This window comes from Anolis carolinensis, chromosome 2, assembly GCF_035594765.1.
Source record: "Anolis carolinensis isolate JA03-04 chromosome 2, rAnoCar3.1.pri, whole genome shotgun sequence".
Taxonomy (NCBI): domain Eukaryota; kingdom Metazoa; phylum Chordata; class Lepidosauria; order Squamata; family Dactyloidae; genus Anolis; species Anolis carolinensis.
In genome coordinates this window covers 227438838-227455780 of record NC_085842.1, presented here as the reverse complement: position 1 = coordinate 227455780, position 16943 = coordinate 227438838, and the positions used below count along the sequence as shown (strand labels likewise).

At 36.9% G+C, this 16943-nt stretch overlaps 1 protein-coding gene across 1 annotated transcript in view; it reads left to right on the top strand.

The window, feature by feature from the left end:
* The window catches only part of shoc1 (shortage in chiasmata 1), a 60722-nt gene extending 45550 nt beyond the window's left edge, over nt 1–15172 (top strand). Inside the window, exons 23-28 of the mRNA XM_062971842.1 lie at nt 1313–1434; nt 2463–2556; nt 4274–4405; nt 7156–7305; nt 9956–10892; nt 15038–15172. Of these exons, the coding sequence (XP_062827912.1) occupies nt 1313–1434; nt 2463–2556; nt 4274–4405; nt 7156–7305; nt 9956–10892; nt 15038–15138 (1536 nt within the window). The 3' untranslated portion in view covers nt 15139–15172. The remainder of the gene's footprint in view (nt 1–1312; nt 1435–2462; nt 2557–4273; nt 4406–7155; nt 7306–9955; nt 10893–15037) is intronic.
* The last annotated feature ends 1771 nt before the right edge of the window (nt 15173–16943 follow it).

The following is a 16943-nucleotide window of genomic DNA, read 5'->3' as shown; positions in this document are numbered from 1 at the left end:
AGCCACATCAGAAGGCGTTATATGAGTCTAAATTGTTCACAGTTTAAGAGTAAATCAACATAATTTACTCTTGAAGCAATGGGTTCAAATTACAGGGAAGGAGATTCCATCCATTAGGAAGAACTTCATGACCGTACGAGCTGTTCAACAGTGGAACTCTCTGCCTCGGAGTGTAGTGGAAGCTCCTTCCTTCGAAACTTTTAAACAGAGGCTGGATGGTAGACTTTAAAGTCTGCCAAATAACAAATCAAAGATAAAAGATAGAAATTGTAACATGATGAAAATAACAAATAATGGGCAGGGTCAGTTCTTTTTTCAGTCAATCAGTAGCCTTTATTTCAGTCAACAAACCATTGGCTAGAGTCAAGTGACAGTGCAATTATGAAATACAACATTTGAGTAGTTTATGACATTGCATTTGGCTTATAGTTAATAATCTAAAACAAAAACCGATTACCGATTAGTAAAACATCACCTAGATACTCTTTGTTGCACTCTGAACACTTACAGATTTTCCATGAAGCACTTGCGGCTTTTTGCCGCTGAAAAGAGAAATTTGGCCACCTGCTCCGTTACCCTTTTGTCAAGATCAGACAATAAATAACTGCAGTACCAGTTTAGGTTAAAAATTGGATCATGTAAGTAGAGTATAACTTATTGCCATTATATTACAGGGAGTATTAAAGAAACAAAATAAATCAATATAAGGAAAAGAAATTACATACCCATCTGGTTTATCTCATTTTCTGCTCCTTTTTCATTCCATCTTAGTCTCCTACTTATACTTATCTCATTTTTATTACTCCCCCCTCCTTCTCCCCCTTCCCTCCGGGAACAGTTCTGATTCTATTTTGGCTTTTATTCTATTTGCTGGATCATGGAGATGGTGTGATTTAGTTCATTGTATTTTTCCCCCTTCACTTTGGCTATCTGTTCTTTCCATTTTGTGGGTCAGCTCTTTTACCAATGGCAGGGGAAGGATGTCAAATAATTCCCCCTTCCCCCTGAATCCTACCACATGCCTTCAAAACGTACTCAGGAGGGCTGAGGAAACCATCTTATTCATCAAGACTGAGGAAAATTAGTATTTTTGTATTTCTACAATGATTTGATAGACATCTAATATAATTTTTGAAATCAAGCCTTAATTGAATTATCACAGTTTTATTTTAAAAAAGAGAAACAACATGAGAGAGTTGAGTAATCTACTGAAGTAAGAGTGAATGCATCTCTGCCCTCACACCATTATTGGTGATAGATACAGACTTGCATATACAATCAGACATTTGCTTTATGTCTGTTTTTATTGCAGAATGTCGAAGAACTCAATTACGAAAAGTCTTCTGATAATATTGTGTTAAGACTGATGGTACTGTCCCTTCAGTATAACTCCTGTTGGATTATTTTATACTCCAGAGAAAGACTAAGTTCTCAGTAAGTTCAAAACTTTTGCTTGATTCTGACTCATGACATTTAGAATCATGAAGTCAACACTGGAATTTTTGAGATCGTTGCAATGTTGTAATTGTAATTGAGAAAGGGCATTCCGGGCCTCTTCCTTGAATTTTCAGCTTTCATTTTCAGAAATAATTAATCTAGATGAAGAATGAACATTTTATGGTTTGCCAGACTGAGTGAGCATGGTTAGTTGCTGGAAAAATATTTGAAGGGCTATGTCTTGGCTCACCTTTCATCTAGATCTTTTAAGTTTTTACACTGAAAGGAAATGCATGAAGCATATGTAGTACAATTTCTACTTAAAGTGGTGGTGTGTGGAAGGGAAGGGCAGTTGTAGCAACAGGCATAAATGTAATACCAGTTCCTGGCATCCATTGGGGGAATTATGGTTTCCCACATCAGCTAGCTTCAGATACATTGTCCAAAATCAATCAAAATAAATTTGCTCTGGCCTTCCAAGGCACTGGCAAATTTTCAACTGTCTGTATGTGTCGAATTCAGTAGATACAGCTATTTCCAAGCTTGGAGAAGACAATACACCTGTTTGCAATGCGGATATTAAAGACAAGGAGCCATTTAGGGAAAAAAGAGGTGGCAACTTTAATTCAACACCACAAATTTTCTGGGTAGACAGAGCTAAGTACTGAAAACTGTGCTTTGATAAGTCATATGTCATCCATCTTTCTAATTCAGGTTCTTTCTATGGGATTCATTTAAAAAATTGCAAATTATGCAAAGCACTATCAAAAATTTGAACAAAATGAAGTGTCTCAGGATGTCCTTGCTGGGCTGCAATGTCAGCCAAAACTGGCATTTCAGACACCGGTTCAGACTCACATTATATAGCTGTGTAGAATTGCCTTTCATCAATGCAGTAACAGTACTATAATTTGCAGTATTTTTTTCATGTAAGGTTAATAATTCTTAACATTCAATGCTATATTTGTTTTAAATTCTAAACATATATGTCAGAAATGTATAACAATATATGGTATTTTGTTTAGTTATAGTCTAGGTGGCAAGACCCTTCATCACCTAGCCTTAATTTATGCCGCCTTGGTTCCATTTGCCCAGAAGTCAGAGGACTTCGATGTGAAGGTACTGTGTGGTAAAAAAAATAGTTATTGACAGTGTTAATAATCTACTCTCTGTATCTGGCCTTTCATACAATAATAACAAATCTATTATAGGTTATTGAATGGGTTTGATATAGATCATAGAATGACAGAGTTGGAAGAAGCGCCATCCATTCCAACCCCATTTTGTCATGCAGGAACACATAATCAAAAAACTCCCAAGAGATGACCATCCAGCCTCTGATTAAATACCTCCAGAGAAGGAAACTCTGCCATATTCCACAACATCAGAATACAGTATTCCACTGCCAAGCATCTCTTATCATCAGGAGGGTTTAGGTGGAATCTTTTTTACATGTAGATAAGAGAATTGCAAAAGGTGTTGGAAATCTCATACTGTATTCAGTGGCGTCTGTGATAATCCCCCCGTGGATCTGTGTGTTATCCCACCTCCCAACACCTACTCTTCCCAAGGATTACTATATGATAACAGTTGAAAAATTTTATATTCCTGGTTTTAAAGTGTTATTCTTATTTAATTGTGCGGTACTTACTTTGAAAGTAGTTGTTATACTCCAGAAATACTTAGGCAACACATTCTACTCTTACTACCTTCACTGTCCAGATGTACTGTCACTCCATCCAAAATTCTACACTAGTCTGCTCAGTTTTTGTACAGCCTTTTGGCCATGCTTTCCACCTTAAACTACATTTCATTGTTGTTATTGTGCGCTTACAAGCCAACTTATGTGAAATGTAAGACAATTGTTTCATAAGGTTTTCTTCCTAAGATTATTCTGAAGATTTTTTGCCATCATCTTCCTCTGAGGATGAGTGAGAGAGGGAAGGACTTGGTCTCCTGGAGTCCAACATTCAAACTACTGCACCACATCACATGCCATTTTGGCAGTGAACAATATCACTATGTAACAAAATTTGAAAAAAAAATTCTATTCCTGGTTTGAAAGTGTTATTTTCTGTTTAATTGGACGGTATTTACTTTGACAGTAGTTGCTATACTCCAGAAATTTTGTTTTTGTGGCTGCCACAAACTATGGGCCTTTCCACACAGCCATATAATCCAGGGAATCAAGGCAAATAATCCACAATATCTGCTTAGAACTGAGTCCACACTTCCATATATTCCAGTTCTATGTGGATTTTATACAGTTGTGTGGAAGGGATCTGAGTTGAATTGGTTGAGACTCTATGAGATAGTCATATAAAAACGATAGCAAAATATTTTGCTGATGTCCCGTAACAACAAAATTTAGTAGTTTAATAAACCTTTTCCATGTCTTTATGATAGAGCCAATTAGGAAATGTCTTTTATAACCCAGAAACAAAAATTGTGTGATATAGTGCATTAGAAAATAACATATCTTACATGATATGGTATGGCCATGAAAGAATCCAGGAAACAAGTTTTTCTTTATGTCCAAATGCTTCCTTTGGGGTGATGGAGTGGAATAATTCTGCTGGACAAAAGTAATTAATGCTGCATGGCCACAAGAGGTCAGCAAACATATTTTTTGTTTGCTTTGTTGTTTTGTTTGCCACATTTCAGCAGTAAGCTGATAATTTTGTTGGGCTGTTTATTTATTTATTTATTTGCATAGCTAGCCCCTGATTATCTTCATCCTAAATATATGCTTATTTCTTTCTTATATTTTGCTATGCCCACATTTTGTTTAATCATATCATATTTGCTAAGAATTGAAAATGAAACAATCTTCTAGGTCGCTCTTACACCAGGAATTGAAGAAACAGCATTTTTGGTTCGTCAGATTGCTGACCACACGCTGTTGACTTCCAAAAGACATCCTCAGGAGTGGCTGGACAAAGCCTGGCTTTCTGTCTTGCCATCAGAGGTTTGTTTACTTTAAATGAACGATTTAACTGAAAACAGCTCCAGAGCATGGAAGTAACTTGCCATAAATAAAAAGGTTATTGGTTTAGGGCTACAATTGCAGTGGAACTAGCTTACAATGCAATTGTAACATTACAAAGAAAAGATTTATTCCTTTTATGATGTAATGGTGTTTTAGTTACTTTTATGATTACAGCAATATGTGGCCTCACTGGTTTGGTATATCTGGAACCACAGACCATCAATTCACAGGAGTCTAATTTTTTAAAGTAACAAATAGTTACTTTTTAAAATAGCAACTTGGTCCTGGCTTGGAACTATAACTAACTCCTTAATAACTGTGCCTGGACCTCTTTTAGAGGTTTCAGCTCCATTGTATTTCTATTAATCATACGCATAGACATGCACATGACTGTAGTTATATGAGTTGCACCCTATTTTTAGAGATGTTTCTATGGTGAAAAAGAGTCTTAGAATTGAAGAAATACAGAGGTGTAAGTCCCACTATTTTCTTTGGACACAGTTGAGCAGGTGCCTTTTGTTGGGTTTGTCTTCCTTTGCCCTGCAAGTTCCTTTGTATATCCTTTGCAAGTACATAGTCTATCACAAAGTGGACATTATTCATCAGCAGCTGACACCCTTATGAGCACATCAACTGGGTTAGAGGACCCCAGCTTCTTCTTTTACATAATCTTCAAGCAGATTTTGAAAGGAAAACCTGCAAGATACCAGAGTACAGTACCTGGTTGAAAATTATTAGTTGCTTATGTCCAGTTGCAAAGGTTACATTATACTAGTTACATTATACTAGTTGCAAGTTAATGAGTGAGAACTTCCCTCGTTTTGTGGTGTAACTATAACAGTTAGTTATTTGTATAGTTGCAAAGGTTTGGGCTCACTGAATGGCATAGAAGGACTATCCTCTGGTTTTCTGCTCAGATGCAAGCCTTGAAGAAACAGATGAGGTGTTTGATAGAAAAAGCTAGAATCTTGTAGTAGTCAGATTTTTTTCTGTTAAAAAAACTCCTAGTTACTTTAAAAAATATGTAACTAGGATTTTTAGTCATAAAATCAATCCCAAAGCCTGGGTCAACCTATCTACAGGTTGATGTAAGTGTTATACCTTAAGTCTTATCAAACAAGGAAGTAGCGCTTCGCTGAATAAAGTGAGGAAAGATAAGAGCTTAGTTCACCCTAGGAGAACTTAAAAGAAGCACTGACTCCCCCAACTCTTTCCAATGTGATTCCACTTTTTGAATGTCCGGGTAGGAAAATACAGCAGTGGCAGCAGTGCTTTCCCTTCTTTACATTGTGTTGCAATGGATGTACTACATACTGTGAAGATCATCAGCCAGACAGATGCATTAATGGGCTTATTTTCAAGGAAGGGCTTATATTATCCAGTTAAGTCTTATTTTCAGAGAAGCAGGATATATATTGTGTTGTCGAAGGCTTTCATGGCTGGAATCAATGGGTTGCTGTAAATTTTCCGGGCTGTATGGTCGTGTTGCAGAAGCATTCTCTCCTGACTTTTGCCTGCATCTATGGCAGGTATCCTCAGAGGTTGTGAGGTCTGTTGAAAACCAGGAAAGTGGGGTTTATATATCTGTGGAATATCCAGGGTGGGAGAAAAACCTCTTGTCTGTTTGAAGCAAATGTTTAATGTTGCAATTGACCACCTTGATTAGCATTGAAAAGCCTTGCAGCTTCACAGCCTGGCTGCTTAAAGCCCACTTACCTAGTTTTCAACAGACCTCACAACCTCTGACGATGCCTGCCATAGATGCAGGCAAAACGTCAGGAGATAATGCTTCTGGAACATGGCCACACAGCCCAGAAAACTCACAGCAACCCAGGATATATATTATGAGATATCTTGAAGATGGGACTCAAAGCTAAATATTAAATGAATTTATGTTTCATGTGCACCTTATATGCATCACCTGAAGGTAAATTTATATTCAATATTTATAATACTCTTGTGCATGAAACAAAGGTTGCATACATTGATCCATTGGAAAGCAAAGATGTCACTATTTTGCCACCTATGTCAACAATTTTAGATTTTAGGGCATTTCAAATGTATGAAAAAAGAATATTGCGTAATTGATATTTTAATAACGGGTGCTTTAATTTTAAAAAAAATTGTAACTGTTATTTATAATTGTATGTGTCAGCATCAAATGATTGCCTATTGTGCCCTGAGTCCCTTTCGGGGTGAAAAGGACAGGGTATAAATGTGGGAAATAAATAAATATATAATACCTAATTCATATCTAATTTTGACACAGACCACCAATTTGCTAACCAATTCACCTGTCTCTAGATTTTATTTCTTCTTTTGGATGGCTCTGATAGCAAAATTACTAGTAACAAATGAGAAGGAATCTAAAAGCACTTCCCATTTGCCTTGCAAAATCCGAGTGTCTGTCCTGGAAAATGACCCAGGAACAGATGAGAATAGTTTCATGGGAGCTCCATTTGAAGTCTATTTTTTCCCTTTCAGAATGCAAATTAATTGTTTACCTAACAACAGATGTTTCTGGGAACTTGGGCTACAGTCTATTAGGAATATTTACAGTCATTCATGCTCCATTAATTCCAGACTATTTTATAAGCACATAAATCTTTTCTTAACCATATGTCAGTTTGAAAAAAATTACACTTTCATTTCAATACATAATTAAATTGTCTCCTGCTGTAGTTCACCTTGAGAACATCACAAAGCTAATTGTATGTTTCCGCTTCAAGGCAGAGAAATGCTTGCTTACCTTTCCATGCATCAACCCTCTGGTGGCTCAAGTTATGTTAAAGAAAAGTTCTTCACTGGAGTGGCTTCTGTCGGCATCTTTTGCCCAACTTCAGCAACTTTTGCCAGAAGTGCCAGAAAAAACCTTGAAGGTCAGATATACAGGATATCAACATATATGTAGCATGACAGTGTGTACTTTGCTGTGTTTTGTTGTCTTTGTTTCTGTGTGCCTGGCAGGGGATTGGATTGGATGACCTTTGTGGTCTCTTCTAGCTCTACGATTCTATAAAAGCAAAAAATCTAGCTTTCAGTTGAAAACCGAAAGAAGCTAACATAGTTCGTACAGTTGCAATTTTTAAATGAAAAATTAACCCTGATCATATGTATAATGCCATAGAGAGGGATTAGCACTGGCATAATTATACAAAATTACAATGAAAAGTAATTGGGATGTGCCTGGTCTACAATTGCTGCATATCCCTCACAATGTCATTTGTAAAAGGTTGCCTATCGAGAGAGCCACAGATTACACTGACACATTAGTAGGGCCCCAAATTGTATGTCATTACCAGTCAGGTTGGCATTTCAAAACTGCTTCAGTCCAATACTTATATGGTGCCACTACAGCATCTCTGTAACGTGGTTTAGTGCAACCCCCATCCCGTTCCTTGGTTCATTTTTCTCCACTTGAATTTTGCTTAATGATGCCGTGTTGCATTTGCTGGAGTAGTGAGTGCCAGTGTAATGTTGTTGCTCACTCACCGTGAAATCCCATTATATTTTTTTTAAATGTCATAATTAGTGCTCGATGCTCTGTCATAAGGATTTCTATGCCAATCCATACAAATATTTAGAACATGGTATAAATTATTTACAAAGAGACATATTCACCAGAATTCAAAAGGATGGTTTCAGTGATGTACGTCCATTCATCAATGAACAAGAGGAGGAGTTTTCTCTCTTTCCTTTTTAGGCTGGATCTACACTGCCATATAATCCAATACAAAGCAGATATTCTGGATTTTATATGGCAGTGTAGATCCATTCTCAGACCCACCCTGGACCTCAAACGACAGCTCAGGAAGGTTGGAAGACACTCTCAAGCCAGTTTCTGATGGTACAGAGGGCTGCAGGTGGAAGGTTCTCTTGCATTTAGTTTGGTTTCAGGCTATCCTCCCCTCAGACCTATAGGAATCCCTCTCTGGATGCTTATTATGTAATCCACATTAGAATATCTATGGATTAACCTCATGGCTTCTAATGAAGGGAGGCTAAAGCCTTTTTCTCTCAGTGACATGAGATAGGTGTGAAATTGGAAAATAAGGATTTGAAAAACTGCAGCTTGTGAATAACTGGGGTAGGCATTTGATTTCTTTGAAGACTGCCTAAAGTTCAGCGGCTTCCACTCTCTTGATCGCATTGTCCAAAATGGAACAACAGCAAAGAGCAGGAATTCCTCTATGCTTTTTTAGAAGTATAGGGTTAGAAGGCATCTTGAAAGCCATATAGTCCACTGCTTCTTAAACCATGGGTTCTGGTCCTAAATGGGCCCCCCTTAGTAATGTTGACATCCCCAAAATTTTGGCAACAGTAAAAGTTTCCTGAACATCACACCTAGTGGCAGTTTTAGACATTTACAGAAATCTGTTGTGCAGTTACAGTATTACAGTAAACTCTTCAGAAGATGCTTCAGCTATACTTCATATAATTAGCCCATTTAGTAAACATTTATTTATTTATTTATATACCAGTCTTCTCCCCCAGGGGGACCCATTGGTTTGCTATCAGTAAATGTTTGGTTTTATACCTATCTTATTTTGTAAAATTGAAATCTCCATAACCTTTTAGAGATTTTATGAACTTTGGAAAGGCATGACCTTGTTAGAAGTCATAACCTTTTGAAAAATGATGCCATAACCTTTTGGGAAAACGGCATTCATGCAAGGCAATCAGGTTTCACAGCTGTTTAACGGATGTACCCAGATATCTCTTTGAACTGTTAGGGACAAAAACGTGCCAATGCACAAAACACACACACACATATATAGCAGTTTCAGAAGTGTTCTTTTAGTTGCCTAAAAAGCATCTACTCTCCCTTAAAATATCTTGCCTTTAAATCATGCTTTCAAGAGAGAAAAATAAGCAGATTTCTTTAAAAGTAACATACTTTTAAAAGTTTACTCATAAACTTAATGTATTCAGCATACAGGTACTTTGTATATCAAACCAGTTACAGATATGATTTGAAGTAGTTTCTCTGTGTAGATAACACAGGGCATCATTCTTATAATCCATAGTCCAAAGCATCTCTCTGTTCTGAGAGTCTAATAGAGTATCTGTAGTCTGTTTCAACTAACTTCTAAAAGCATACATCTGTTTCTTCTGAACTCTCTAAGCATACAGTTCCTGCATTGAAGCCTCTAAGCATAACGTTTCTGAAATGGAGTCTGAGTCCTGAACAAGCCCAGATCTGATCACATGGTCTGCAGCCCCTCCCACAACAAAGAGTTAAGGAAAACTGCACAAAATATACACATATACAATACAACAAACAATTTGAATTATATACATAACAAATAACTAGTGGAGGCTTGAAGAAGGTTGCTATTTCCAACATTTTATGTACCTATATACCCAGCTTCAGGTAAAAATTTCTGAGGCCAAAAAGGGGTCCCTAATGGAAAAGTTTGAGCCTTGATCCAGTCCAACTCTCAAAGTTAAATATATATATTTATTGTAAATATATATTCACTGTTGTTCTGGATCTGTTTGAACTTGATTCTGTTTCTTCTGTTCCAGCATTTTAGTGACATCACATCACTGTACACCATGAAATCACTGCCCAAGTCAAAACCTGTAAAAGAACCTATGCCACATGAAGGAGAAACAGACTATGCCATCAGCTCCTATTATCAGCTTCTTAATTCTGAGGCCTTGTTGTCCAACTTTCAAGAATCTAACCCCTTTAATGAATATTCAGATTGCTCTCCTGTACAGAAAAGCGGAAGCACTTATCCTGGTTACCACCAGAATGAGTTGTGTAAATCACCAAAATCAACCAGGAAGCAAAATGTAATGGCCCCTTCCATCTCATACAAAAAAGACATGGGTCCCTTTCAGAATACTGTGGAGAAGCAACAATATCTCCTATTCCTGAAACGAATGGAAGCAGAAAGAAGAATACTGAACAATCCTGGGGAGCCTAACCACATCAGCTTTGAAGCCTCCATGCCATATTTAGACTACAGTCAAAATGGCCCTAAGGTGTACCTTGAAAATGTCTCACAAAAGATAATGTTTCCTTCAAAAGGGACAGGAGGCCAAAAGCCGGAGATGCCAGTCTTGTTAAAGAATCCTGTCCATCAAGATGTTAAAAAAATATGTGAAATCCAGAGGCAGCCTCTTGTGAAGCAATGCCATTCTGCCCAGGATTTCAGAGATTTGTGGTACGTTGACTGTAATAAAGATTCTCAGTTGAAGCACAGCCCTGGCCATTTTCTAAGAGAATTTGAAAGAACTGAATGCTACAATCAAAAACCTCTGTCTGAGGAGAGGTTTCGCGATGAACGACCATTCCTGCAAACAGCGAAGTCATCTTTCCACAGTGCAGATTTCTACAAACCCATATCAAACCGGGATGGATTCTTCGACCTCAACTTTCAAATGACTGGAAAATGTGCAGGAAGGAAAGGGCCTAATTTGTCATCTAATCAAAGAGAGCAAGGTTCTTCAGCAGGTATAGTAAAATCACAAAACCATGTGCACAGATGTCCTTATCAAAGCTGAACAACAATGAAGCTCATACCATTTTCCCAAAATGCTTGCACTCTTACGATCTGAGGACAAATTTTATCTATTACTGTTCATTGGTTTTATTGTAAAGTATTTTTGCATATTTCCAGTTTGGAATCACTAGCAGTTTTTAAATGCATAGAGAAAAACTGATGATTTCAAAAGCAATCTGCTTACCTAGTGTCTCTTTTTTTTACCTACAATATTTTTCCCAAGTACTTTTTTTAAAGGTTTCAAATCATATAAAACCAGAATAACAATATATAAAAGTACAAGAAAAAACAGATTAATAACAAAAGAAAATAAGATAGATACCAAAAAAAAGAAAAGAGAAATCAAGACTTCAAATATTCTCTTCAGCAGTGATTGACCTAGATTAATCTATAAAAACCTTAAATGCTTCTCTCATGTGTCAGTCACCTCTATTCTATAAAATACAATTGTTAATAATCAACATCAAAATTCATATATATGAAAATCAATCAGGCATTTATACATATTGAAAAGTACTAACCATTATTAGCAGACTATTCCTATTAGATGCCTCCAGGGTCATGTGGCCAGCATGACTGCATGGAGCACTGTTACCTTCCCGCTGGAGTAATACATATTGATCTACTTACATTTGCCTGTTTTCAAACTGCTAGGTTGACAGAAGCTGGGGCTAACAGCAGGAGCTCACCCCATTCTCCAGATTTGAACCACCGACCTTTCAGTCAACAAGTTCAGCAGATCAGTGGTTTCGCTTCTGTAAAATTAGTCAAATTACCACTTTCATTTCACCATTAAATATCAATATGTCAATTCATCTATCATAACATCAACTGTTTCCAAACCAACCACACACAAAAATTGTATTCTCTTCATTTTTGTTAGCAATCACAATAAATCGCTAACTAGATGTTCACCTCATTCTCATATTGCCATCCAATCTAAATCTATAAATCACCTTTAATGCCGTAATTTCACTGTGTAATAATTGTCACAGCACAATCATTGTACATGCACCTTTTTTCCTCATATAATCTGCAGGTAGATTTAAATGATCTCTCCCCCTCCTCTTCATCTAAAAGGTTATTTTAGTTCATTGTGTAATCGTGATACCTGTTATTTTTATCATTTTTGTCATTTTTGTCTTCAATTTCCTCTTCCTAATTAACCCCAACTGTCATCATTTTCCTTAAAACGCGCCCCCTCCCCCAAACGATCATACTCCCCTCAGTATTCAGTGCCTACTTTTTCCTCTGTTTCTCTGGCAATGTATAAGCTGTCAGGGATCATTTCTGCAACACCAGAGTCACTCTTGATTTAGCTTCAAACCTCCATCTGAATTTAATACTTCTTACTCCAAACTGACTCTTTTGTCCTCCTTCCATCTGAAATCCTCTTGATTCCTCTTCTCTCGTCTTGTCATCCATCAATCAGAATCTTGAACTAAAGATCTTAAGGTAGTTTTTCATCAGTTCACATTCCTCCAAGTATCTCTTTCCAAACCATCTTCCAGGGGTTGCATTTTTTGCCATTCTCTATTAATCTTGGCATATAGAGAGTTAACACTGTTGTTTCCACTGCTCCTCCTCTTTCTCTACAAAGAAGCAGTGACACAGCCTGACCTTTACTATCTCTTATTAAAATTGCTTTCAATGAGATAACCAGAACAATTGAACTTGCTCAAAAGAAACCAGTCTGTTTTTAAAAAATCACTTTTTGTTTGCAAAGTGCATACAAAATAAACCAAATTTCCAATTAATTTTTTTCATTTTGTGTTACGATTTCCATTATCCCCTTAAGAACTTTTCAGTTTAGACATGCTGCTTCCAATCTACAATTTTAAAGCTTCTTAAAAGTAAACGTTAGCTTCTCTCATATTCATACAATGAAGCATTGATGTTACCACACAGTTAAAGATTTCTTTTTACCCCTTCAATTCAACCATCCCTAAAAAATAGTTTTTTAAAAAGAGAGTGCAATTGCTAGATTTAAGTTCATTAGCCTTGCATGCAGTGGGATGAATGTGATAGATTTATCCACCAGTGTCTCTCCATTTGGGTTTTGATCGACTGCAATAGCTTGGCAAGACTTGTGGGCGATCTCCTTGCTTTGCTCTTTTCCAGGGAGGTTATCACTGCTTGGGCCTGCCTCTGAAATGGTGATCATCACACTGCTACTTTCTTTTGTGGGCCACTATTGCTCCAAGACGTCCCTGTTTGTCTTGTGTATTTTTTAAGTAACCAGAACACTGGCAATCTTATTTCGAGTGGCTGTGTAAGGGATAATTAGATGTGCTTGGACTCAATGCCATATGCCACAGTATCTTGAAAAGTAGAGATTACTATTATTTAAGATTATGCCGCTGCTTTTCAAGACAGCAAGCGTTCCATTTCTTAAATGAGGCAATCAGCCAAAGTGCTTCTTTAACATAATTGCATCAGGTTCTATCATAATGGCTTTAGCCACAGCTCTTATTTTGCTGCGCCAAGAACTTCCAGGGTATATAAGGCAAGTCGGCAACAGACAGGGAAAGCTTGACTGAAAGCTCATATTGTTAGACCATAGGAAATTGTGGTGATTATAACAGAGTTGTAAACAGCGATGCCATCTATTCCTTGTGAACTAAAGTTTAGATCTGATAGCCATATTTTATGTATATTTATCTTATTAATACATATTGATTTGCAAAATACACTAATTAGTTCTTCTAGAAACAACAGTATTGTGCTACTGGGAGGCTTAACAAATTTAGTATGGCATAGGATTTTGTAGACTACAGTCCACATTGTCAGATGCATGAAGAGTTATATTTTGTTGGCAGGCCTATCTTTCCAGCACACACACACAAATGCATTTCTTGTTGCTGCCGTAACAGAAATAAAAACTATCTGCTATTTTCCCTTTAGGCAAGGTGCATATTCCATGTGCCTTGCTCACAGATAGAAATGCATTAGTAGGAACTCTTTGTAATTGCTTAAATACCATTGCTTAAATATCTCATTTCAACTATGTACACCAGTGCACCTGAAAAAATGGACAGAAATCAGCAAAAGATTAAATAAATTAGTTAAGATGGCTGCTAGATTCCTCTGCTCTTCTTTTTATGCTAATTTAACAGACTAATACAGCAACCCCTCTAAAAATGTCTGAATATTGTCCATATTGATGTTAGATTTGCAATTTCTATAGAGTTTGTTTTGAGGTAATTTTCAGAATACAGTAGAGTCTCACTTATCCAACACTCGCTTATCCAACGTTCTGGATTATCCAACGCATTTTTGTAGTCAATGTTTTCAATATATCGTGATATTTTGGTGCTAAATTCGTAAATATAGTAATTACAACATAGTATTACTGCGTATTGAACTACTTTTTCTGCCAAATTTGTTGTCTAACATGATGTTTTGGTGCTTCATTTGTAAAATCATAACCTAATTTGATGTTTAATAGGCTTTTCCTTAATGTCTCCTTATTATCCAACATATTCGCTTATCCAACGTTCTGCCGGCCCGTTTATGTTGGATAAGTGAGACTCTACTGTATATAATTTTTCCCTACAGCTATACGTTAACCAAATGCTAATACATTTAGTTAACTTTTTCTGTTTGATTTAAATGAAAGTAGATTAATGATCTAGAATACCCAGTGCTAACCACTGTTGAAGCTCAAGCAGATGTAACTTAGGTCAGTGCTTTGATTGAGGGCCACTAGAAAGACATTTTTAAATTGTATTTATGGAGAGTAGTAGTACAGTGAGAAGGCACATTGATGATATGGCCTAAAGATGTAGGGTTTGAGAGATTAAGAACTACAATTTTGTCTCCATTTTAAGCTTATGAATGAATGCTTAAATACTTCACAACTTTTTTTAGGCTGCGAATTAAACTGTAAAATTTTAAGCAATTTAACAAATCCAGTGGCAGAATTAAGTACGAGTAATGCTAAACTCTCTGAAATGGAAATCAATGCTTAGTGTTGGCTCAGTTCCACCATTAAATGTTTAAGCAGACACAGTTTTTAACATTAATAAGCTAAACCTTCATCGTGGCATGCTTGATGTGTGATTGCTCATTTCTATTATTTATTTTTCTTTGGCAGGTTTAGAATTTGCTCAGTTACCACAGCTTAAGAAACGTCGTCTAACATTTGAGAAAGACCCCAAGAGAAGTGATGGTCAAACACGTCTCAAGTTCTTTTAAAGGAAAATACAAACTGTCAGATATTTGTTGAGATATTTAAACACTTTAAATGTTTAAGCCCTCAGATATCTGTTTCGATAATTCTATATTTATTTTGTAATCAGTCCAGTTACAATGTCTCTCTTTTTAATGCATTTTTTAATTGTCTTACTTGTTTGGACTTTAAAATTTTGGCATAACAGACCTGTGTCTGTTTGGTTTAATTGTATTTGAAATCTTTTATAATCTGAGAAAATAAAGTCTGAAGAATTGCCAAAAAAGTGTGTTTGAATACAATGCTTAGATTACATGAAACCACAGTTGTTTAATTCTACAGAATCTGTAGAATTTGTTCACGTTATCAGTGTAAAATAGCTTGTATTTTCAGCTCTGGAGGCAGAATTCCCTAGGTTCCTATCCTAGACTTGTTACAGATGTCATGACAGAATCCAAGAGAACAAGGCCTGCGAAGGCATCTGTGATCCCCTATGCCTTGGCAGCTCTGTGTGGCAGTATTTGTTCTGGCAAGAGTCAACATCTTAGCTAGTCGCAATTAAGACAAAACAGAACAGGGAAGACAACAATGGTTCCAGAGTTATGACAATACAGATGAACCCTCTTGTAGCCATTGTTTTGGGTGTTGTGCAATGGAGGAGCATCCATGTCTTACTGGGTTTGATAGAGTCCAAGAAGGGGTTCCCTGAAGTTTAGAAAGAAAAGAGTAGAGCATCAGGTCGTGTAGAGCTCATTCCACTCCGTATTCCACTCTCCTTCTTCATTTTCTTTGATATTGTGTTTGCAGAAATATTCAGTCACTTTGACTTCACTTTTTTTTTGTATTGCAATCTAGAACTGAAACAATTTGGTAATGTTACCAAAATTGTGAAGGTGAAAATATACTTTAGGCCCAAGAGAAAATCCATTTCACTTCCTGGATAAAGAAAGGCTTCTCCCATAAACGGCTGTGGCCCCCCGTTTATGGAACTCACTGACCATTGAGATCAGGCAAGCCCCCACTCTTTTAGCCTTTAGGAAAGATTTAAAAACATGGCTCTTCCGGTGTGCTTTCGGAGAGTAACTGTTATATACCTCCTTTGTTACTCCCCCCAACATCTATCCTCTAGACTGTTTCACTATCTCATGTTCCTGTTCCCCATGGTTTTATTCTTATCTCTTCTTACCCGAGTTTTAACTTTGTGTCCATGCGGCCCGCCCTTGTTATGTTATGTTGCTTTTGCTTTGATTTTGTTCTGTACTGTGCATTGTTATTCTTGTATTGAGGGGCTTGCCGCCAAAATGTTTCATTTAGAGATTCTAGAAGGTTCCGGAACACTGCGCAGGCGCAGGGAAAATCCCATATGTGCGAATTCCACAGAACACCACTCGAAGAAACACAGTTACAGGTAAGCAACTATATCTTTCATAGGCAGCCTTGTCAAGAGCGTGGTATGTTTAAGCTATATTCATTCCTTTTTCTACTAATGGATTACATGATAGTCCAGAGGATGTTTGGGATTTTTTTATATGTATGTCTGTACCTAACTGGTGTTTACATACAGTTTCATCCCAGATAGATAGCCCTTTGGGCTTCATATCGAACTTTGGGGCCTCTCAGAGACAAGTGCCTTTATCTTGAGATCATGTAGTACTGGAACTGCACAGATAGACTTCATCCAACTACTCATGTCACTTCTGGATGTCGTGGATTGCACCAGGTGCATCCTCAAATGGGAATGAATATTTGTGCAACCAAGAGGTGCCATTTAGTTGGGTTTTTAAAAAACGTAGTGGTTGTGCCATGATAAAAATATTTTGCACTTTCAGTG